This window comes from Arctopsyche grandis, chromosome 8 (assembly GCF_051622035.1).
Source record: "Arctopsyche grandis isolate Sample6627 chromosome 8, ASM5162203v2, whole genome shotgun sequence".
NCBI classification, from domain to species: domain Eukaryota; kingdom Metazoa; phylum Arthropoda; class Insecta; order Trichoptera; family Hydropsychidae; genus Arctopsyche; species Arctopsyche grandis.
Genome location: NC_135362.1, coordinates 16,755,613 through 16,780,777, shown reverse-complemented (window position 1 = coordinate 16,780,777; position 25,165 = coordinate 16,755,613). Strand labels below are relative to the sequence as shown.

Here is a 25,165-nt window from a genome sequence, read left to right as displayed (position 1 = left end):
AAAGTTCTCCATTATAATCAAAATTTTATTTCCTTTCAAAAATGTTCAACTTTAAATTCAATACATTTTGTATAAAACCAATTATTTTGGTATTAAAAAGAGATTTTATGCTTACATAATTTTTTTATAAATATCTGATACTACAGCGCCTTTGATATAGCAAATTTTCTATTCAGAAATATTTATAGCATAACTAAGGAAAATTTACAAAACTCTTTCTATAAACGTCGTTCACGAGATACTCAAAAACAAAATTATAATAACGTGATCCTTTTAATTATCCACTATATTTAATTATGTTTAATTGGAAAGTAATTTAAAATAATTTTAATTATTTTTACTAAACGGTCATTAAATAAAATAGACATTTCGTACATTCTGATCAATAGAAAAACACCTAGTAATTATAATAAATGTTTAGTAACATATATATACATACATATGTATATAAACATATGAACTGCTATATTTGAAAGGGGCCGAAGTCTAATTTTCAGTTCCAAAAACACTACTTCAGTTTGACTTAATTCACAAAAATTGTTATCACTACTTTTAATTCTTTATGTCGAGAATCTCGAAAAAGCAGAATAAATTTATTACAAGCCCTCAGTATTTTTAAATATTATAAAACGCAAAACATTATACAATTTAATGTTTTGAGAGATATTTCTCGAAATCAAGAAAGTTGGACTTATGCTAATTACAAATATAGCCGCTCATATAATGATAATCCAATATTTAAATTATGTAAGTACACAGTTCATTATATCATTTAGTTTTAAATTCAATATGTGATGTTCAAAATATCAAATGCCGAAAATATACCATTAATTTTGTGATCATACGGAACTAGTTGTTTTACCCGGCTTCGCTCAGAATTTGTTATATAAACAGATTAAACATGGCGAATCTAATAGTAAATATTCGTTTGTTTTTTTTTATTAAATTTATTTGAATCGAAAAAAATATAATATTCAACCAATTGAATTGTCGTCATGGAAACTTTGTTTCGTTTACGAAGTTCCCAACCAAAGATACTTACATACATATATATGTACATACTTATATACAAAGTCTCTTTCAAAATTATATATTAGATGAAAACTTTAACGCATCCGATAAAAGTGTCAACTGACCTAATTCGTATATGATTACCGTATTATTGTTATAATTATTCATATACTAGCTGTATTACCCGGCTTCGCTCAGTGTTTATAATATAAACCGCTTAAACATGACTAAGCTAATTTAATTAAAAAAAAAAAAAAATTTAAAAATTAAAAAAAAAAATAAAAAAAAAATTAAAAAAAAATAAAAAAAAAATCAAAAAAAAAATCAAAAAAAAATCAAAAAAAAAAATTTAAAAAAATCAAAAAAAAAAATCAAATTTTTTTTTTTGCCTTCTAGGGCTTCGCCCTCGGCACCCCCCTGAGCCTTTGCCTTCTAGGGCTTCGCCCCTCCACGCCCCATGAGCAATTGCCGTTTAGGGCTTCGCCCCCATGATCAGTTGCCTTTTAGGGCTTCGCCCCTCCGCGCCCCCATGATTCAAAGCCGTCTAGGGCTTCGCCCCCCTTAGTTAATGCCTTTTAGGGCTTCGCCCCCCGCGCCCCCAAGATTAATTGCCGTTTCGGGCTTCGCCCCCCTTAGTTAATGCCTTTTAGGGCTTCGCCCCTCCGCACCCCCATGATTAAATGCCGTCTAGGGCTTCGCCCCCCCTAGTTAATGCCTTTTAGGGCTTCGCCCCCCGCGCCCCCAAGATTAATTGCCGTTTAGGGCTTCGCCCCCCTTAGTTAATGCCTTTTAGGGCTTCGCCCCTCCGCGCCCCCATGATTAAATGCCGTCTAAGGCTTCGCCCCCATGATCAGTTGCCTTTTAGGGCTTCGCCCCTCCGCGCCCCCATGATTAATTGCCGTCTAGGGCTTCGCCCCCCTTAGTTAATGCCTATTAGGGCTTGCGCCCCATGAGGCTGGGCCCCCCGGGCCCCCTTCGGGGCCCCACGGGGCTGCGCCCCTTGTGGCGCCCCCCTTAGTTAATGCCTATTAGGGCTTGCGCCCCATGAGGCTGGGCCCCCCGGGCCCCCTTCGGGGCCCCACGGGGCTGCGCCCCTTGTGGCGCCCCCTTTTGAGCCCCATGGGGCTGCGCCCCATGAGGCTGGGCCCCCCGGGCCCCCATTCGGGGCCCCACGGGGCTGCGCCCCTTGTGGCGCCCCCTTTTGAGCCCCATGGGGCTGCGCCCCATGAGGCTGGGCCCCCCGGGCCCCCTTCAGGGCCCCATGTGGCGCCCCCTTTTGAGCCCCATGGGGCTGCGCCCCATGAGGCTGGGCCCCCCCGGGGCCCCACGGGGCTGCGCCCCTTGTGGCGCCCCCTTTTGAGCCCCATGGGGCTGCGCCCCATGAGGCTGGGCCCCCCGGGCCCCCTTCGGGGCCCCACGGGGCTGCGTCCCTTGTGGCGCCCCCTTTTGAGCCCCATGGGGCTGCGCCCCATGAGGCTGGGCCCCCCGGGCCCCCTTCGGGGCCCCACGGGGCTGCGCCCCTTGTGGCGCCCCCTTTTGAGCCCCATGGGGCTGCGCCCCATGAGGCTGGGCCCCCCCGGGGCCCCACGGGGCTGCGCCTCTTGTGGCGCCCCCTTTTGAGCCCCATGGGGCTGCGCCCCTTGTGGCGCCCCTGGCGGGGCCCCATGAAGCTACTCGCCTTGCGCCCCCGCGGGGGTGAATCCATTGAAACGAAAAAAACAAATCGGCGCCCATGGATCGAAAAAAAAAAAATCGAATCACGTGTTCGATGACGTCACCGATCTACGGACGACGACGACGACCAAGGATACATACAAAGTCTCTTTCCAAATTATAGATTAGATGATTCGTATGTATGTATGTATATGAATATAAACGATCAAAAGATAAAAAAATTGTTTCCAATACATTTTCAAAATAAAGTCAATTACTTATGTATAAATAGTTTGACTAAAAATATACTTTAATATAATATATAATAATATAATATAATACAGAGTTTAACCTTGAATTCTACCTCCTACAACCCACCTAAAAACCTCCTACACACATATTTTCGACAAACTAATACATTTACCCCATTACTTTCTTTATATTGGAAATTCATAGCCATCGATCGCCAAAAAAATAAAAGCACCAGTTTAGAACATCACGACCGTCTTTCTCGCATTTCGCAGACCGCGTCACGTTTGGGCGTTTTTACGGACACGCGATACGGTGAACTGACGACTACCGCCCGAACACGATTTGAATTATTAATATAGGCTCAGCGAAGGGTGTGTGTGTGTATGATGGGCACTAGGAACCCCGCCGAAGGTCCCAAGGGTGCCTCAGCCTAGGCCAAGTGGGATTTAACTACACGTTCCATAAATAAAACATAGTGCTACGGCGACAAACAAACAACAACAACAAAAACATCACCCGTATGATCGGGAGTGACGATACGAGAGTGATTCGCATTCAAATAGAAAATCGATCTTCAGATAATGAAATATGGCGAGCACAACACAGGTAGACGGTAAGTCTATATAATTAATTCCATTTTGTTGACCGTGCGATATAAATACATATGAACGATGGCGCAATGAGCGTACCATGAATCGAAATTGACAATGGACTATCTGCACAGAATTTCGATGACAATGAAGACAAATTATAAATCACGATTTAATATTGAAATTGTCGAGCGACCTCTCTCTCTGTTCAAATAAAAGTATAATAATTTTACCATGCAAACAATAAAGATAAGATCCAAATCGATTTTCTCTTAAAAAGTTGTGATCGTCAGGCACAGATGGCAATAAATACTCTCATACATATGTATATTTTTGAATAAATTAGTTCATTTAAAACAAAGTATATATTCAATGGTTGGACTTTCCACTGCTAGATTTTCCCTTCGGCTTTGAATAAGATTAGCTGCGCTTTCCAGTGCAAGATTACACGCGAAAACTTCGCATATTTTCCGTTGAAATGTTTTTCATTCGAGGAAACCAAATATACATGCCAACTTTTCTCATTATTTATACATAGAATAAGGTTACATACTTTTGTGTCTGTATCCAATGGTTGTATTCGGACGTCCAAAGATCCGCCGAGGACAGCATACCAATATTTTCCTTGGTCTCCTTGTCGAAATACTGAAAGAAAGAAGAAAAATATATCACGTTTTAATTTAAAAGCTTGATAATTGGGTTGAGAATAACTTTTAATTAATCTCGAGCCCCAAGGCAATTGTTTTTGATTGTGGTTGACGTCTAAATTTCACAAAATATACGTACAATCTCAAATACAAATTCGACATATGTATTTTATGTTTCCGTTTTTATAATTAACTTTACCTGAAAAGCGCTTTACAAAATGTTTCATAAGAGTATAAATAATAAAATTTTAGCACGAGTATTTTATTTATTTACATATATACCAGGAAGGTCTAAGAGGTACATCCCAATGCGCCTTTTTAACCAATTACGAACATTGCAGCATATTTTACTAAAAATCACTGAATTTCGATATGCTGAAGAACACGAAATTAACTATTAATTAACTAATGAAACATCTATGCATTTAGACTTAAACATAAGTTTTTACATATTGTACATAAATCAAATTCAGATATTGGTGACAAAGTGGGTAGTATGATTTTTGCCAATTTGATGAAGGAACCGTTTCAAAAATTAAATCTGATAAATTGACAAACACTGATATTAAACGATCGACTTGGAGTCACAAATATCCAAGTTTGACCAGCAGCATTAAAGATTAGAACGGGGTCGAACCCGGTAGCCTCTCCGTGCTTAACATAAACGCAACCACCTAGACATACTGCTGACTATATAGTTTTATATAATATTACCCAATTTTAAACCCAATTTCCGATACTCAAACGAGCAACAAATTTATGACTTTCATTTAACTAGCATCTGCTTAAAATCATATGTATAATTGTTTAACGAAACAAAGTTCGCATCGCATATATCAAACTCTAATAAAAAAAAAAGGAATAAATGAACTCAATTTCAGATATCGACGTGTCTTTGATTCAATTATCCCGAAATATATACTATAGCATTCGTGAATTATTAATATAATTACTCTCACCGACATTACAAATACTAGTACACCCAATTTATTAAGATATACACGCTACCTACATATGTATGTATGTATCTATACCACCCTATGTACATATTTCACACTCTCAATACCTCTTGGAGGTGCGAAAAACCTCATTATTATTATGTTTTATATTACATTAAATGAGGTTTTTCCATCATTATAAAATCGCAACGGCGACATGTAAGTAAAGTGTTAATTGAAAATCATCGGGCGTGAAGCATTCATTGGCAGCGAAGGCGTCTCGAGGATCTCGGTATTAAAACTGCGAAATGAGATTTCATATATCGAAAGCTCGAAAGCTCGTTAAGTCGTCACCTTGGAGGGTAGCTTTGCGGCGGAAAGCAGTCCCTCGCACCCTTCGATAAAAGCTTTCGATCAAACTGCTCGACTGGCTTTCGTTCGGTTAACGCGCCGCCGCATTTCGATTAAGGCACAGGTGAAAAAGAGAGGATACAGGTTCACTTTAGACAGCGATTGCCAACCTTTAATTCCAACGCACTGATCGATTGAAACGATGCACGAGCGGGAAAATAAACCAGGATGCGAATCGTCGATTCGAAAAATAAATGCGAACATTTGAGACGAGCAAAGTCCATGTTTATCGAATAGCAAATCCGAAATGCCGTTCGCTTCCGTGAAATCATACGGGAAAACCTAAACTAAAAAAAATATCTGTTAAATCGATGAAGTATAAAATATCGAATGGAATCGTAAAAGTCTGTTGAATGAGCAACGTCTTTCAATTTTAAAACGGTCTTTATTTAGGTCTACGAATGCGAATTTAAGTCGTACATGTACAGAGCAATTTCATTTATAAAATTCTTCACATACTGCGCTTGTGAAACGAAAGGGAATGTTTCCTGGCCGACGGAAATGTCGAGAAAAACTAAGACAAATTCTTTAACATTTTTCCCAGTCCTTTTTGGAAATGGGAAAAAAGCACATGCTGCCGCACGCGATCGTCGAGTGAACAAATGGTGCTCAGGTGGTGGTCGTTGTCGAGCCATAATGTCTTCCTAGATAGCCTGAAAGCGACACGAAAGGGTTAAAACAACGAACCGTGTGTGAGACGATTAACCCTTTCCGCGGTAACTCTAACGACAGAGCGAAAATGACACTAACTACTCTCATTAGAGATTGTGACTCAACTAATTACCATAAGTTGACCATTAAAAATTACGAGAATACCCCAACATCGCTTTTCACACTTTTAATTTTTTAACAAACAAATTATATTGTTATATACGTTACGTTAAACGAAAACACTACAAACGACAAACTAAAAAAAATTGGATGTGACCAACCCATGACTTTATCTATGTATTTGAGGAATATAAGACGTATGCATATAAAACAAAATTCGACAAAGACACACACATACACGTTCACACATGTTTGATCGCTAGTGTAGGGAAACACACAAGACAAAAGTTCTACTGCCAAGCGTCTGATTTTGTTCAATTTTTTTTATTACTTAATATCACCATAAATATTATAAACATACAACAATCCCACTTCCGGTTAATTAATTTTTTTCATTTTTTTATTTACATGTCAATGATACCAAGGAGTATACTGGAATTTGTTCACGATGAGCACACATATTTAAAGGGTTGAAAAAAATAATCGAACGGGTCTTCACTAAATTGTATATACATACATATTACTTAGTTTTAACTAAAACTTCTAGATATGTTATTCCAGTTAAATTTTAGGTTTCTGAAAGAAACAAAAAACCTCGAGTAAAAGTACGACTTCCGGTTGAGGTAAAAATATTTAAAAAAGTTTATAAAATTTTTAATTTCTCTTACATATAAACAATTTTCAGTCTGACTCGTTAGGCGGTTAGGGAAATGGTTGAATCCAAAAACTTTAAAAGGAGGACACCTATGTATAAGAGAGGTACCATTTTCAGTCAACTAAAAAAAGATTAAATAAATTTACGTCGTATCGATGAAAATTTCAGTAACCGATACAAGGCTTTTAGTTAATTAGGACTAACGGTGTTCAAATCTCCAAAATAAAGACACACAGACAAATAAACATTTTTATCATGATCATGAAAACGGGATCAGTGATCGAGTTCGAAACAGTCAAAATAACGAATTCAAATTTTCGCACGATCACAAACCTACATACATAAATAAAGTAAAAATCAGAATTGTAAATCACAATAATATTTAATATAATAATAATAATATACTTCTTGATCATACTAGTTTCATTTTAATAAACAATAATATAGGGACTGTCTTATCTTGATACGATACTTGTACGATTCGTTTGATATAAAAATCTAGACTAAAAAATTTAACACTCAATGAGTGACATCCAATTTGAAAATTTTACATACACAATGCTTTCGACGTATATTGAAATTTAAAAAAATCTCATTATAATCCTATGAATAAAATTCCAACCTTTCTCAAATAAACATCGGTCTTCGTTAACAAACAGGATTATAAATATAAAGAGAGAGCACTTCGCCTTCCTTTGAAATAATTTTCCCCCGTGTAAATTTTGAACGTTGAAGAAAACATAATCCGTTTAGCGGTGAGGGGGGGGGGTTTCAACGTCAATTGAAAACTGGGAACGAAAGCTCGGAAAAAAGGTGTTTGGGACAAGCGCTCAGATTACCAAAGGCTTTAAGGGCCGGGAAGGCTCTGTTGCGGCGGAGCTTTTTCAACGCCTAAAATTGATTTACTGCATACATTTTCATGGCGGGAGATTTTTTTTCATTTCGAAGGTAATCTCGCATAAAATGGTATTGAAAAACTGCCTTCACATACAATATAATACACGGCCCGAACGAAGAAGCAATTTAAAAGACACATAGGATAATGATTCAAAGACTTTAACGACATCAAATTTAAATCAATACAGTCTTAAATTAAACGTCGTTCACACCTTATAGAAATTTTAACAACCGAAAAATTCATCACTAACAAATAGTCCATGATGGTATGTAATGTAACGTTATATATATTACATAAAAAGTAAGGACATTCTTTGATTTTGTCGTAAATTTTAAAGTTAGCCCACATTAATCCGGTTAATTATTCACATGTGTAGAGACCATTGTTAATGTTCAAGCTCGAGTGCGCCACACGGGAATAAAGTTCTCTCACCCTCTCATAAAGTTTTAGCACACATGCACGCAAAAGCCTCCATCTGAAAGCATAATACGTTATTATAAAATTGCTTAAAAACACCGAAACGAAATTACGCCCAGTTTCGTTTTGTTCAAAATTGCTTCACAATGGTCGTTTTTTGTGTGCATAATTTTTGCAAAATTTGAATTTAGTTCACGCTGGAGATTTATATTAAGACCGGATATCGACTAGACAAAAGCCTCAGAAAGGAGCTTTTCCGCTCATTTCCAGCGCTCCACGCTTTCCAAAGAAAAATACAGGAAAAGGAAACTTCATTGGGCCGAGCGGCCACTTCCTCTCGGGGACGGAAAGGGTGAAATCTCAAGCAGAAAACCCCGAGTCTCCTAAAGCGGTTGCGGTCTTTTGTACAAAGTTTCTGACTTTAATTTTAGTTCAGAACGTCTTTGATGTTGTCTGAACATTTGTCGACTTGAAATTTTCCATTACATCGAATCGTCATAGAAACTGATTTTTTTTCGATGTTACAAACCAACATTACATATTTACATACTAACAAAGTCTCTTTCGAAATTATATATTAGATTATATTATTATTTACTGCTATTTTATAAAATAAAATGAGAGAATTTTGTTGTTTTTCCTAATTCTTTTGTTAAATAATTAAATTCTGTATGTATATACCTAGGAATGTACTATGTACGCATATACATACATACATGTATTTATATTAATTTCATAAAATTCATAATAATCGAAATTGAATTATTTCGAAATTATTTTTTTAAATAACAAAAAAACCACCCGAATTTTCCAAAAACTCTCCGGGAGAGTTCACGTATGTTTTTTCACAAAGACACGGTAAAAAATAATAGGTTTCATAAATTTCACTATCAATTAAATTGAAAACTGGTAACAGATCCTTTACACATAGCTATTTTCAAGCGTATAAATGATCGGATCAGCGTTTCTCAAACTGTGGTGATTACTGTATTCATTTTTTTTTAATATATATCTACTTTATTTCAATATATTTATACTCAATTAACGATATATGTATATCTTAAAGATCATTTTTTTATACATTTGAATGAATTATTCGCTTTGAGAAGTACATATGTATAAAACCAGGCAATTTCGATTTCTGGGAGCTTGTTCTGAATATTGTCGATAAATTCCTTGGAAAAAAAGTCAGGCTTTAAAACCATAGAAAAACATATATTTCCAAATTTATTTATTGATAATTTGTATAGTGATGCTAGAACGAGTATATCTATTAATGGAAGCTAACTTAATTCTATAAATATTTTTTTTTTGTATGAAGTTTGGATATATTAAAAACATAGAAGCTGTGTTGAGGGCTTTTGAATGAAATTGTATAAAAGACATAGTGGGCTTATTATAATTGAAAGAAAAAAGCAATCGAACATATTGGACTTTAAGTGACGTACAAACTTCATTATCCCAGACAAATTGTTCACTGAAACATTATACGGTCCGAATAAAATTGTTTTACATGCAAAGGCAAAACTTATAAGTCACGTATTATATCCCTCGAATGTCTCCAGCTAGGCGGAAAATTTCAGGGGCGGAAAATTCCACCAACGATCCTTCACAATTTTCAACGAAAACGGGAGACACGCCGTTTAAAATACACATTGACCCACATTTTAACGAATCGCTTTGACTGTTCCTCTGAACGGTGGGTGCGACGTGAATTACAAATGCCTATTATATGTACATAAAACATATGTATGCATATACAATATAAATAATACAACAAAAACGTGAAACGAACCACTGTAACATATTGCGCTATTTTGATATTTATATTTCTTCGTGTATGTAATTACACCGCGAAAATGTATTACGATAAATTTCTCTCAGCCGCTTATTATTTTCTTTGAAAGCATTTGTTGATAATAACGAGCAGCGTTTATTTTTACGACTCATCCCTATATGCGAGATACGACCCGAATATTAACTGTTTTGAGGCACCGCCGGTTAATACAGGACGTGACTGGGTTATATCGTATAAATATATTAGACCTTAATAAATCAGACGGGAGATCAGCGTGCGTGTCTATTGTTTGACGAATACCAAATTCAAAATCATAACTGAAATCGTTCAGACACGATCAATGCATTTCACGAAATATCTCATTCGTTTATATAATTTATTTTACAAAACTTATTCTTAAAATACATACCTACATATTTTAATGTATACTTATATTAGAATGGTCCAATCCTTGATACTGAGAGTACTTTGAATTGTACATCAAGCGTTATATAAATTATACAACTCATAGGAAAAGCTCTACAAAAGGATTTCTGAAGAGGTCACATGCAAGATATATGAGACTTGCTCAAGGCAATAATAAGAGTAGACGTGTTACGTAGGTATTTTTTTTCAAACAAAGACCTTTAACGAATGAATTGTGTGGAATAAAAATGTGTAGAATATCTACCTCGTGTAATTTGTATGATTATGTAATTATTCTGCGTAAATAGGCACTCCCCCAAAAATGTAATTTAGTCATTTTTTCATTGAAGTTAATGAGTACTAATGCTAATAGAATACATTTTATTTTTCCATATGGAATATACCGTATTGGAAGTATAAATATAATCATATTTACTAGTTTATTTTTTTCTTCAGTAAAAAAATCAAATTTGAGGTGATAGTATACGATGATTTGTAACAAGGAAACCTTGACATTATCACAAAACATACCTACTAATATAATATAAAATGAAACCTCGGGAAAAAAATGAAACAGATTATCTTTCCTTCTCAGCTGCTGGAAAGAAGTAAACTCGGAAATTGCTTTTTCGCCGAATAGATTTGATGAAATGAAGCGAGTTACATATAATATGTAATTCTCTTTCACAAAGCAACTCAAAGTATTTTCAAAATTTCGACATGTATCAAAATTTAAATCGTGCATTATTAAATTGTACAATTTTTTTATTTATTATATAAGAATTAACGTGCATTATTTAAACACAATATTATATTGTGCAATCGTTCGATTTTTTTTTAAAAATATTTAAACAAGCATCAAATTTGTACGGAAACGCTGAACTGCACAGATACGATTCGAAATTGAGATATGTACATTTACTGAGTTTTATTAATATTGCGTCCATACAAAAACCGCAATATTCTTGTACAAATATTACTTCGTATATAATTGGATATAAGAACAAAACTTTTCTCGTATATTTCGAATTCAATTATTTTGTTTGCGAAATACAATAATTTTTAATTAACAAAAACATATGGCGTAGAATCTATGCGAGCTCAATGTGAATTTCCCCGCTTCACTGAACACACGCCCGAATGATTATTTCAAATTTATACAATTCAAACAGGCGAATAAAATATTAACTATATGATCGAAATCGATCCAACACAAAGTTATATTTTAAAATTTAAAAACAAAATCGAGCTATTTAATCAAATTTACAAACGGGAAATTACTCTCACACAATCATTGAAATACACGAATGTCTACTAATTGACGAAAATGCCTTAGGTATGTGTAAATTAGTATTAATTTTTCAATTAGTAAGTATATTTTTTAACTTAAAAAAAAAGAACTTGAAATTTTACACTCCCATTCAACCACTTTTATTTGAAAGCTTTAAATTGCGTGAAAGCTCTTTATGCGAAAATTTATTCAAATTAATTTCATTCACACCCTTTTTCGTAATTTTTTTTTATACTTATAATCATTGAACTGGGCGGTATCCAATAATTTTCATTTAATTAATTTAAAAAAAAATGTTTTTTTTCCGAATTTTCTCATTTTATTCAAAACTTTCATACATAAATACATACATACATATACATACGTATGTATATTTTTATAATAATACTAATGGCTCGAGTGCACACAATTGTTTACTCGGTAAAATATCGCAATTCGGATCAATGGAATTAACAATTTATTAATAATTAATAAATAATGTGAATGAAGTGATATTCCGCGTCTCTTTCCACGATATACGATTCCAAGGGGAGAAAGAAAGACGGAGCATGCTGACAACATTTATACACACTCGACACGCATGCAATACACAATAATTAAATACGAGTATATATTACTAGTGGGCTACCCGGCATCGCCAGTGTTTTTAATATAAACCGCTTAAACACAGCTAATTTAATGGTAAACAAAATTTATTTGAATCGGGAATTGGAACTGACTAAGGAATCGGGAGTTTGAACTGAAATCTGAATCGGAAATCAGAATCTAGAACCAGAACTGAAACAGGAATCCAGAACCGGAACTGAAAAATTAATCCGGATCTGGAATTTAAAAAATTATCTAGAACCAGAAGTGATAAAGGCATCCAGAACCGGAACTGAAACAAGAATCCGGACCCAGAACAGAAATCGGAATCGGGAACCAGAACTGAAATTGAAACCGGATATCGGAACTGAAGTCGCAATTGGAAATTAGATTTGAAATACGAATCAAAAACAGCATCCAATTCAATATCGATATTGTCGCCATAGAAGATTATATTTTTTGGATGACGTCATGGATTCTACGAACCAAACCTTACATATTATACAAAATCTCTTTTGAAATTATATATTACTAGCTGTATTACCCGGCTTCGCTCAGTGTTTATAATATAAACCGCTTAAACATGACTAAGCTAATAGCAAACATTTAGGTAAAAAAAAAAAATTTAAAAAATTTTTAAAAATTTAAAAAAAAAATCAAAAAAAAAATAAAAAAAAAATAAAAAAAATAAAAAAATATCAAAAAAAAATCAAAAAAAAATCAAAAAAAAAATTTTGCCTTCTAGGGCTTCGCCCCTCCACGCCCCCATGAGCAATTGCCGTTTAGGGCTTTGCCCCCATGAGCAGTTGCCTTTTAGGGCTTCGCCCCTCCGCGCCCCCATGATTAAATGCCGTCTAAGGCTTCGACCCCATGATCAGTTGCCTTTTAGGGCTTCGCTCCTCCGCGCCCCCATGATTAATTGCCGTCTAGGGCTTCGCCCCCCTTAGTTGTTGCCTTTTAGGGCTTCGCCCCTCCGCGCCCCCATGATTAAATGCCGTCAAGGGCTTCGCCCCCATGATCAGTTGCCGTTTAGGGCTTCGCCTCATAAGGCTGCGCCCCATGGGGCTTCGCCCCATGAGGCTGCGCCCCCTTCGGGGCCCCATGGGGCTGCGCCCCCTTCGGGGCCCCATGGGGCTGCGCCCCCTTCGGGGCCCCATGCGGCTAAGCTCCACAAGGCGGCGCCCCATAAGGCGGCGAAAAAAAAAAATCGAATCACGTGTTCGATGACGTCACCGATCTACGGACGACGACGACGACGACGACGACGACGACGACGACGACCAAGGATACTTACATACATACAAAGTCTCTTTCCAAATTATAGATTAAGAGAAAGACTAAGCATAAAAATTGAATTTATATGTAAATTCATATATACATATGCATAGGTGTGTGTGTGTGTGTTATGTGTAATAATAATATTCAACGTTACGAGGTCAATAACTGTTTGTTTATAATCGGAAAATATTACATTTTGTAAACTTATCATAATAGCTAAACTTTTGTATGCATTAAATTAAAAATTGGAATACAGCAGCTTTACAGTTGTCTTCGACCTTACACATGAATTATTTAGTTTACTTTTAAAATTACTGTTTCAGTTCCGATTCCGATTAATTATTACTAATTCATATTGTAACTTTATTTTAAATCATGTATCAATCCGAAAGCACCCGTTGAAATTTCAACGGGCATAAAACTAGTATATTTATATGGCTGGTTTATTTCGTTCTCTCTTTTAAAAGAAAAAGGTTATGCCAATGGCTGAAATCGAACAACAAATAAAAAAAATATATCCTACATATATTCTGGGATTATCCGTAAAATCCGCAATAAAAAATGCACTCACGCGTAACTCCTTTCTCTAAGTCTTCGTAGAAACCACAGAGCGCTAAATGATTGAGGGCCGATGGCGGAAGTCGTCCTAGAGGTCCAGCTCTTCTGAGTCGTTGGGCGATCAATTCAGCATCCCTGGCATTTCTTTCGCCAGGCCTGAAATAAAAATAATATCCTGAATCAATTCATTTTTAATCAATCAATCTTATACTGTTTCAAAACATCACAATACGTGTTGACTTTACAATTAAAAAAAATTGGATGTGAACAACCCATAACTTTATGTATGTACATACATATTTGAGAAATATAAGAAGGTCACAAAACAACATTCGATATTGAACCTAACATTCACACATACCGCATTATGAAATACTAATAACTATGACAGCATTTTCGATACAAATTGAGCGCAAATGTATGGAAACTTGCAGAAGACAAAACTTCCGGTTGTCGGATTTTGTTCAATTTTTTTTTCTTACTTAAAATCACTATCAGTATTATACACATTAAATATCGAGAAAATAAAAATAATTTAAAAGGTCAAAATAAAATAATGAAATATAAAAAAAAAAATACTACTTCCGGTTTACGAATTCTGACCAAAACGTTAGCAGCTCTAAGTTAGTACATAAAGAATACAAATATAAATTTTCAGCTTGATACATTCAGGGGTGTGGACAGCATCGTGGGCACAACATTTTTGACCTTTCTAAGGGAAAAAAATCTCACTTTCCGGTCTCTTTCGAAATTATATATTAAAAAAATATATTAGATTGACAGATTATTTTTGTTACATATGTATATATATATGTACATATACAGAGCAAATGTAAAGATATACATACATACGTACTATAAATGTTTGAAATATGACTATAGTCAATTACTGCGGATAAAAAAGATGGCATATTCAAAATTGAGTTTTTGCAATTTCAAATTTTCCCTGGTATATCAAATTTTAAGTCTACTCGGGGACTAATAAATATTGCTGCCATTATTTACTTAGCAGCAATCGTACTCGAAAACAAAAAAATGTTTAAAATAGTATAAAATAACATGATTTAAGCCCATTATGATTATTGAGTAGAATTTTATAGTGTGAAAAATCATACGAACCTTTACAGCGATTGACGTCAGAAAAAAGATTTAAACAGTTCGTCATTTGTTTTTTTTTATTTAAAATATTTTTGAAGTTCAAAACAATATTTTTCATGGAAATGAAATTCAAATAATTTTTTATCATTATAGGATTCTATGATCATTTTATAACATTGATTATTTTTTAAAGATAAACGACAAATGTTAATAGCATCATATATGTATAATTGCGAACAATCTTTGTGCCTTTGCAAATTATATTATATTTATATTCGCTATTTCCATTCTTATATTTCCTCACCGCCAAAACAATACATCGTATACTTATAATTAGGGGCAATCAAAGCTTTTCATTGTAATCGATTCCTTATCGAGCAAATAAAGACATAATTCTAAACCACACCCTATCAACCATTTTCTCTATATAAGTAAATGAAAATCGACATTAAATACTGTAGTTACTAAGGTGCCATTAGTATCTACAACACTTTCTACGATGATCGAACTAGCGATTGTGGTGTTTTCGTGCCTCGTCGCAGTTTCTCATACTGGTAAGAGATATGTATACCGGTTCGATCTAGTCCACATTAAGAAGTGATATAATCTTAATGTGTTCTTCTATCGAATCCGTAGGCATTTAATGTGAAACTAATGTAATATTTTGTTGTGTTTTCAGCGCCGCAGAGCAAACTGATGAGTCCTACCATAATAGGCGGGCAAATTGCGAGGATGGAAGACTTCAAATATATAGCATCGTTGAGAAAATATGGGATGCACCACTGCGGAGCTGCAGTTCTCAATACCAAATGGGCATTAACTGCATCACATTGCTTTTACGAGTAAATAGCCGGTTTATCTTTCATTCTCATATCGTTAAATACCTAAAGTGCAAGTTGAAAATTGGTATTTGAAAAACATTCAAATTTAAAAATATATACATACATATGTATGTATACTCACCGTCGATATAATTTATCAATTTCTATTGTGATAACTTTTTGTAATGTATGTACATATGTAGATTGAATAAAATAGGTAATATAATTCGGAAAACTTTCAATAGAATTTATCGGAATTCAGCTCACGATTTAATCAAGAACTTGTATTGAAATTCAATTCTTTTGAAACTTTTTATGACGAAATTAGACTGCCGTCGTTTCGCTCGATTTCTACCAATGCTTATTGCATATATTATATTTCTGTTATTAAACAATTCCAGTCAAGAGTTCGACGAATATTCCTTAAGGACAGGCTCTGCCGATTTAATAGAAAACGGTGAATATTACGAGCTGGAAAAATTTATCATACACGAAAACTACGATCCAAACACATTGAACAACGATGTAGCGTTAGTAAACGTACGTCAGACTTTAAACCTAAATTTAGATATACATATTTTCTATAAAATACTCCTACATATGTGAGTGACGTTTAATTTCAGGTGAAGAAAAGTATGAAATTTGACGAATACACATTTCCTATTCCGTTGCCGAGTTTGAAGTTCAAAATTCTCGATGGGGAAATGTCAACTGTCGCAGGATGGGGATATATAAACGTATGTTTGTATTCAAATCGATAACATGATAACATTCAAATTTGTAATTTATGATTTATAATTTAAAATCAGGAAGGAGGACCGGTATCTATGGTGTTGCAAATGGTACGTATACCGATCATGAATCAAGGCAAATGTTCAAGTATGTACAGCCAATACAACAATATCACAGATTCGATGCTCTGTGCCGGACGAGAAGAAGGACAAAAAGATGCCTGTCAGGTAAGATAGCCTTCTGAAAGTATCCAAATATTACTGAAAGAATGTTTTCATTTTTTTTAATATAAATTTTAGGGTGATTCTGGTGGTCCTTTGGCAGTGAGAGGAGTCCTTGCAGGTGTTGTATCTTGGGGTAGAGGCTGTGCCCGTCCCAATTCTCCCGGAGTGTATGCAGATGTTCAACACTTTGTCGATTGGATTCAAGAACATATTAATCCAATAGAGTCCATGCCCGTCAACCATGCCCAGCTCTTAACCATCACATCCATGAATGCAACTTTTATTGTTCAAAATCTATGAAAAATATATGTATATATGTAACTTGCTCGATATTTCTAATGTTTATATACATACATACATACAATTATTTTAAAATAACTTATATGATACCCATACTTGTATTATTATTATAATAAAAAGCAATAATTTATTTCATTCGGCTGAATTTTTCATTTTCTATACGTGCTCAAGACCTTTAAATAAAATGCCTCTGAGAGAAAAATAAAAAAAAACAGGAGGAATTTATCTGGAGAAACTGAAATTAGTTGTTTTTCTAGGCGAACACGAGTATGCTTTCAAACTTTTCGACTAGAGTTTTCCAGAATGTGAATTTCCCCATGTCGCCAAAACTACATACATATGTATAATCTACGAAAAAAAACTATGCATTATATATTTCTATTTGTACGGGCAATTTTCTCGTAATGGGTTTTATTTAAAAGTATATTCATAAATACACGCCAAATACAAAGTGTAATACATAAATCACATTTTATAAAATAACGGTTCATTATATACAAAATGGACGCTTAAAATTCATTACATAGTCAATCAGCACTATACATAGATGTGTATATATGTATGTTTAATTATGAATAATGAAAATTTCAATCATTTATCTTAATTTGAGTCATGATACTTGATTTATTCCGATAAATTATTCGAAAAACCATCGGTTAGCGTACGCCTAAAACTAAATATTTTCTGTAAACTTTACAATAGAAATCAATTCTATTGAAATAAACTGGCAAAAATTTAAATTTGATGTCCATTATGGTTGTTTTAAGCAATTAAGCGGCTAAAATACGACCCAAAATATTTGCTTCGAAATTTTCATATTATAAATATGTATAAGAAACCTACGATTAAATAAATTTCCTGCTGTGTGAAAATGTTTGAAATCATAATACGAATAATGCATACCTATACATTTGTATGTATATCAGTGTGGTGTAAAAAATTTCGTACTACGAAAGTTTCATTGTATCGAAAGAACATTATCTTATCCAAGATTTTTTTTTCATGCTTTATTCCATTCAATTATGCTTTCAGAAAAGTTGAATTATACTGTATGAAAATTTTTATACATCATCTCATTTTATTTTAAAAAAGGTTGTTAACGATAACAACGATTCATATTAACCACAATTACACTATTAATATATGTATTCATCATTTTCTCCTTCACTACTAAAGACATTCAAATTTTTCAAGTTTCCAAAGCGTCATAAAATGATATACAGATTTATAATTACAGTTTTACTATCGAATACAGTTTTTACACATGGTAAGTTGTTTGTTTCTGTTAATTAGTATAAGAACATATCATTAGATTTTCCACAGCGTAATAACCACACAATAAAGCATACCAGTAGAGAGGTCGTGGGTTCAAATCCCAACCAAATACGTTGCTGGCGAGATCTTGTGGTCTCAATCAAACACAGATCGACCATGTTCTGCAATAATTTTTAGTTTTCCTAGCTTAATTGTTGTGACGGATCTAATAAATCAATATCCTCCGCCTCAGTTTCTCGCAAATTCGAGTTATAAGCATCTCGAATTTGTTGAATCTTATAAATGCTACCTACATAATGTATTTCTCGCAAATCGCAATTATCAAAAAATTTGTTGACTGTTCATAGATGTCTCTATTGTATTCTTTTATTATTTTCCTATTTATTTATTAATGTAAGATATAGCATAACTAAGTTAATTATATTAAATCATACAAATAATAATATAATAATTTATATAATCACATTCGTACATATAAATATGTACTTAACTATGTACACGTTCATACAGAGGTGTTACCTTATATGTATATGACTACCACAAATTAATCAATACTACTTATATTTCTAATTTCATCTGGCAGCTTATTATAATAAACAAAACCTCCATACAATATGCTATTCCTACTCTTTTGTTATTTTTAATTCTTTAAGGTTAATTTATTGCTACCTCTAGTGTTAAATTTATGTAAATCTAACCCTCTAGTCAAATATCTATCGAATTACTTATGTAGGTAACATTTTCTTATCTAACTTAGAAATAATAACCAACATGCATATTTCCATTATTTCATATGTGCAAAAACAATCTAACCCTATGTGTTGCCTTGGAGTTATTTCCATCATGGTACATATGATGTATGTATGTAATAAAAATAAAATAAAAATGTATATCTTTATAAAAGGAGGACGTGTAAAAAGAATCGTTGGAGGCGAAGAAATCAGCATAGAAATTGCACCGTTCATGGTAAAACATTAGAGGTTGTTTTGAATAAATACAATATCTATTTAAAATAAATCTAAATAAAATTGAAAATTTAGGCAGCTATCGAATATAAAAATATTCAAATATGCGGTGGTGCAATTCTGACCAACAACTGGATACTAACAGCTGCCCACTGTTTTGGAAGAGTATTTATTTTGGATGAAGCCCTTGTAAGGGTCGGTTCCGATATTCACCAGAAGGGTGGTTCCGAGCACAATATGTTGATTGTGTTTAAATACCACAACTTCGATATTGACAACGTGGACAACGACACGGCGTTGATACAGGTGATGATACAACGCGTCACACACTCAAAAAATAAGTTTCAATTTGTTATTTTAAAACGTAATATATTCTTATACGATTGTTAGGTTTATCCGGCTGTTGAATATTCAACGAAGGTCTCCCCAATTGGATTACCGAATCCCGGCGAACGACCGCAACTTGGCGAAATGATGACCGTCCTAGGATGGGGATTTACGAAGGTATACTTTGTACATACATATGTATATATAATATGTACAAATTACCATTAAATCGATGCATCACAATAGAATTTTAAGTGAAAAGTAAATGTACGTGTATAAATATATTTTTAGGAGAAAGGATCGCCTTCAGAACACTTGAGGAGCGTAGGACTTCCTGTGTTTCCTCACGAAGAGTGTAAAAAAATATATGCAAACGTTTTGAATGTCACTTCAGAAATGATATGCTTGGGATTTACAGATGGCGGTCAAGATGCTTGCATTGTAAGTAAAATAACATTTTTGTATGTATTATATTTTTCAAGTTTACACACTCTAAAAGGTACAATACACTATGGGATATCAAATACGAAATATTTTTATAAATATAATATTATAAAATTTCGTTTTCATTTGTTCAAAATATATCATTTCATAAAAACCGATACTTTTAACTACTTTTTGTGGTCGTTTTTATTAATAATTAATTAATTATCATTATAATTAATCACGATTAATAGTCATTTTAAATTTAAATTTTTATTATCAAGCATTGCACGTTAACAGCTCGGCACAGCATTGTACGAATATGACTAATTCTATTCATACTATACAGAACCGCTCGTTTTCAGCATGCTCATACTTGTTTTGGGCGTGTCTAAGGCAAAATCAGCTTACATATTCATTACGGGGCGCGACTAATTGCTTACGTCGTATCGTCGAGACAATATTGTTACAATGTGACATTTTCTAAAATATTCATATGCGCATGCCAGCACTTTCGTAAGTACGGGTGCACTCATCACTATGACGTCACGACATGCGTGAATATTTCAACGGTAGCCAAAGAAATATGGATTTGCTTGATACGTTTCATTGACATGTGCTGCTGTATAATATGAATTGACAATGTCGGTTACTGCTGCTTTGGATAAGTCAAGTACATATTGCGAAATATTTAAATGTGGTTATATAAAATGTACTAAAGAATATTTTTCGTGATGCTGTTTACTTGCAATTGCCGGATTGAGCTGTACTGATATAAACGAACCTTTAAACAACAATGTTAAAAAGTTGTTCTAGAAAATTTTACACTTCTCTAAAACAGGAAAAAGTTCGAAGAGAAATAACTTATCCAAATTATAAGGTACATAAAAAAACAATAAATACATATTTAAAATATATGATATACATATTTCGTTTGGGATAGACAAATTGCAGCCATCAAAACTTCTAGCTATCATAACAAGCTTTATTTTGGAATGGGTATGAATTATTTACCAGTTCTATTTCGGAATCCGTATGGATTATTTAAATTAAGATAAAAATACTCTCAATTTGAGTTCGTCATATTAAATTTATATATAGTAATTCTGATTATAATTTCTTTCGTATTTATTATATGAGCCGTTATATTTGAAAGTGACGATAGTCCAATTTTCAATTCCAAAAACACTTATTTTAATTATTAGTTGTAACATTTTATAACTATACTAGAGAAATGTTTGTATAATTTTTAATTTTTAAATATAAAATAATGTCCATTTTCAATTCCAAAAACATTATTTCTGTTTGACTTAATTCACAAATTGTTATCACTTGTTTTAATTCGATATGTCTAGAAACTCGGAAAAGCAGAATAGACGTATTACAGGCCAACAGTATTTTTAAATATTGTTAAACGTAAAATATTATATTTAATGTTTCGCAAGATATTTGTCGAAATGAAGAAAAGTGCACTTTCAATTATATTAAAAGGACATGTATTATTTCTCGCCCATGTCTGTCTACTACGTAATATTTCTAATTTAATATATTCGTAATTTAACGCTTCTACAATACCCACAGTACTAAGCTTGAATTGAAATAACGTATTGTTTAACCATCTCACGAATTTTCCCAGTCTACTAAAGAAAATCGCATTAAAATGGTGCAGCTGTTCTTTAGTTAATAGGCTTGAAACCACAGACGGTAAAAACGTTTCACTTTATATGTATGTATACATATATTTGCAGACCGCTAACTAAATTCACAAAATGAATTTAATATGTCTACTATGGAAATTCAGTGTACACGGTACGATGTGCATATGTACATATAAACATTAATACGAGTGATGCAAAATGCTAATCCTGAAAGCATGCAAAATTCCACATGTATACATGCAACCATTATTCTAAAAGTTCAGACAAAATTCGTTTTGCCTGTTGAACGTTGTGAATTCTAAAACTTTGCCTTATATTGATTTAAGGTCCCTTTTGAACCTCTTTACCTCTGTGCAAATTTTCCTTTGAAGCGTGAATTTTCGAATCCCAGCTCTCTCACACCCCGTCCGCCAAACAATGCGAACAATTCTGAAGAAAATGCGTGTTCAAACTGCTAGACCGTCGATTAATTCAAGACGCAATTTGTTCACAGGTCGACTCCGGAGGACCTCTGGTGAAGAATGGGACAGTTTTCGGGTTGGTTTCGTGGGGATGGGGGTGTGGTAGATCCCGTCATCCTGGCGTCTACACCGATCTCTCCACACCCCACCTATTAGCGTGGATAAAAACCGTTATTCAATATAAAATTGAGTTGAAAAATTAAAAATTTGTTTAATTGACACCCATTAGCGATCGCAATTAACTGTCGATTTGGTGATATCAATTTGAATATTAAGGCGATAAAAATTTTATATCATTATGAACGCCATTAATAATCAATTTTAAAAAATCCTATAAATAATATAGAACACTGCGTTAACAATTCAATACGAATCACAAATTCGACAACGCCAGTTTAATACACATTATAATATTTTCTTTTTAATATGAAAATTATCGAAATCAGTTTATTTTTTATCGTATTCAATACACCATTATTTACTATACAAGGTAAGATAAATTTTATATAAACATGTATACAATAAATCTAGTTTTTACTGTATTTTTAATTATTAATTATGTTATTTTAGCAAGAAGGAGAGGAAGAATTGTTGGTGGTGATATAATAAACATAGAAGATGCCCCATTCATTGTAAATATTATTTTAAATAGCCAGCATTAAGTTCATAAGTAGTTTATAAATTTGCCAGTTATCTAGACTTTACTGATAAGTTTATAAATATTGACTTACAAACTAACTAAAACACCTTTGATGTATAGATAAATATGATATTTATATTATATAAACTGTTTTAGAAATAATTGTCAATTTTTTGAATAATAATTTCAATAGTTGATATTTTCCTATTTTAAATCTGTTGCATTTTTCGTTTAATTTTTTTATTGGATTAAATAGTATATAAATTTAAATCTTCTGATAAAATAATCATTTAAATTTGTAACTAAAAAATTGTAAAAATTCTTTCAAACAATAGGTGTCTTTGGAATATTTTGATCGAGGACATTTTTGCGGAGGGGCAATATTAAATGAAAATTGGGCCGTTTCCGCATCCCACTGTCTTGGAAGCATATTTTTGCCTTCTTTCTTAATGGTAAGATCATGTGCTGGTTTGAGAGGAAGAGGTGGAATAGAACATTCGGTTCGACAACAATTAAAGCATCCTCAATTCGTAATGAATGTGAACGATAACGACATTGCTCTACTTATGGTAATAAAATTTACAAAAAAAATATTAAAATTGCATAAAATTTATGTTAAACGCTATTATTATTTATAGGTATATCCCACATTTAGATATTCAAGAGCCGTTAGACCGATTAGACTACCAGAGGTTAGCTCTCGTCCACAAGTAGGAGAGTATGTTAGCGCTTACGGTTGGGGCTATACGAAGGTAATAATTTAAATCGTAACAAGTAAATAATAAATAAAAATTAATTTCAAACATACAAAAAAAATGACAGGAAACTGGAGATCCATCTGAATATCTTCGATACGTTAGTATTCCTGTATTTCCTCATGAAGAGTGTGCCGAAATATACAGATCAATTTTAAACGTCACATACCAAATGATATGCGCTGGATTTAGAGACGGTGGAAGAGACGCTTGTGTTGTATGTATTATATTATATTATTAAACATTATTTTCAAAGACATATGTAAATAAAACGTATATCATTTTTTCTCAGTTGGATTCTGGAGGTCCTCTGGTGTGGAACGGCCGTCTTCAAGGACTCGTATCTTGGGGTTATGGTTGTGCGCGAACCCTTCGTCCTGGAGTATATACGGATCTTTCGGCACCCCAAATTCAAAATTGGATTCTGTCAGTAATTCAATTATAAAGTGAATGATGATATTACGAAACTAAAATTGTTGACATTTTATACAAGAAATGCACATTAGAGTAGCACTCTAGATTAGCTTTATCTCGTATCAGAATTTTGATCGATTGTAATTTATTTTTGAAAAAAAAAATATATATGTGTAGGTTATACGTATACTAAACTATTGTTGTTGTCGTTTTTTTCTGAAATCAATCCGAAAAACCCGCATCTCGTTATCGAAATATTTCACGGTAATTCTCAGATAACAAACATTTCCGAAAAAATAACAATAAGCGGAAATTGTAGTTATGCGTAAAATGAAACTCGTATTTCTGTGAAATGTTTGAGTACACACATACTTTTACAGGAAATGTTTATGTCATAAATATATAGCACTAGTTTTGTGCCCGTTGATGTATCGGAAAGGAATTGATACATGAATTAAAATAAAGTTATATGTTATATATACATATACATAAATATAGTGTTAGTTATTCTATAACGCTTCCCGTTGGCCCGCGTCGAAGTGGTGAATGAATGTGTGTGTCTTCGTGGATGTGTGTATGTGTATACGCTCCTGCGCATATGACGCTGACGTCACCCGTTCCAAGTCAGGTGCTCAATGTCAGGAGCACATTTCAGACGCTCCACCCCCCCCCCCCCCACTTCCCAGCTACCCTACTTCCCCACATCTCATTGACATGATCGGTTGTCACGTCACATCCCCATAGCGGATGCTTAAAATGCACCCATTCGTCAGAATGTATCGTCGTTGCTCTAATTTGTCAAACTTTTTGTCCACGTGGCCCACTTCACGCTAATTGATTGTGTAAACATATACTCCAGACATTCTAAAATTTGTTTTTTTGAAATCTCCATACTTGTCAACGCGTCGACGCGT

General features: G+C 33.8%; 4 protein-coding genes across 5 annotated transcripts in view; 3 read left to right on the top strand and 1 right to left on the bottom strand.

Moving 5' to 3' along the window:
- Nucleotides 1–17,476, top strand: part of LOC143916211 (trypsin-1-like) — a 38,604-nt gene extending 21,128 nt beyond the window's left edge. Inside the window, exons 1-6 of one of the 2 annotated variants that reach the window (XM_077437194.1) lie at nt 15,710–15,810; nt 15,936–16,098; nt 16,479–16,617; nt 16,701–16,814; nt 16,887–17,036; nt 17,109–17,476. In XM_077437194.1, coding sequence (XP_077293320.1) covers nt 15,756–15,810; nt 15,936–16,098; nt 16,479–16,617; nt 16,701–16,814; nt 16,887–17,036; nt 17,109–17,333 — 846 coding nt within the window. In that variant the 5' untranslated portion in view covers nt 15,710–15,755 and the 3' untranslated portion in view covers nt 17,334–17,476. Of the gene's footprint in view, nt 1–15,709; nt 15,811–15,935; nt 16,099–16,478; nt 16,618–16,700; nt 16,815–16,886; nt 17,037–17,108 lie in introns of those variants that run through there. The other variant, XM_077437195.1, reaches the window with a different exon arrangement.
- Epac (Exchange protein directly activated by cAMP) overlaps nt 1–25,165 on the bottom strand; it is a 129,689-nt gene that overhangs the window by 80,961 nt on the left and 23,563 nt on the right. The window contains exons 2-3 of the mRNA XM_077437193.1: nt 14,172–14,314; nt 4,060–4,151 (exon numbers count right to left, since the gene is read on the bottom strand). Coding sequence (XP_077293319.1) covers nt 4,060–4,151; nt 14,172–14,314 — 235 coding nt within the window. The remainder of the gene's footprint in view (nt 1–4,059; nt 4,152–14,171; nt 14,315–25,165) is intronic.
- LOC143915371 (trypsin 5G1-like) lies at nt 19,957–22,932 on the top strand. The gene is made up of 3 exons (XM_077435988.1): nt 19,957–20,077; nt 20,192–20,341; nt 22,475–22,932. Exons 1-3 carry the CDS (start codon nt 20,045–20,047, stop codon nt 22,643–22,645), a joined length of 354 nt encoding a protein of 117 aa, XP_077292114.1. The 5' UTR covers nt 19,957–20,044; the 3' UTR covers nt 22,646–22,932.
- Nucleotides 23,019–24,282, top strand: LOC143915534 (trypsin-2-like). The gene is made up of 5 exons (XM_077436231.1): nt 23,019–23,074; nt 23,418–23,651; nt 23,721–23,834; nt 23,905–24,054; nt 24,130–24,282. Exons 2-5 carry the CDS (start codon nt 23,532–23,534, stop codon nt 24,280–24,282), a joined length of 537 nt encoding a protein of 178 aa, XP_077292357.1. The 5' UTR covers nt 23,019–23,074; nt 23,418–23,531.

Bases quoted from the DNA above. Each gene is read 5' to 3' on its own strand.
- LOC143915371 (XM_077435988.1), top strand. From the start codon at position 20,045: ATGATGACCGTCCTAGGATGGGGATTTACGAAG. The intron at 20,078-20,191 runs GTATACTTTGTA...ATATATTTTTAG, and splicing joins TAGGATGGGGATTTACGAAG to GAGAAAGGATCGCCTTCAGA. The intron at 20,342-22,474 runs GTAAGTAAAATA...ATTTGTTCACAG, and splicing joins GCGGTCAAGATGCTTGCATT to GTCGACTCCGGAGGACCTCT.
- LOC143915534 (XM_077436231.1), top strand. From the start codon at position 23,532: ATGGTAAGATCATGTGCTGGTTTGAGAGGAAGAGGTGGAATAGAACAT. The intron at 23,652-23,720 runs GTAATAAAATTT...TATTATTTATAG, and splicing joins ACGACATTGCTCTACTTATG to GTATATCCCACATTTAGATA. The intron at 24,055-24,129 runs GTATGTATTATA...ATTTTTTCTCAG, and splicing joins GTGGAAGAGACGCTTGTGTT to TTGGATTCTGGAGGTCCTCT.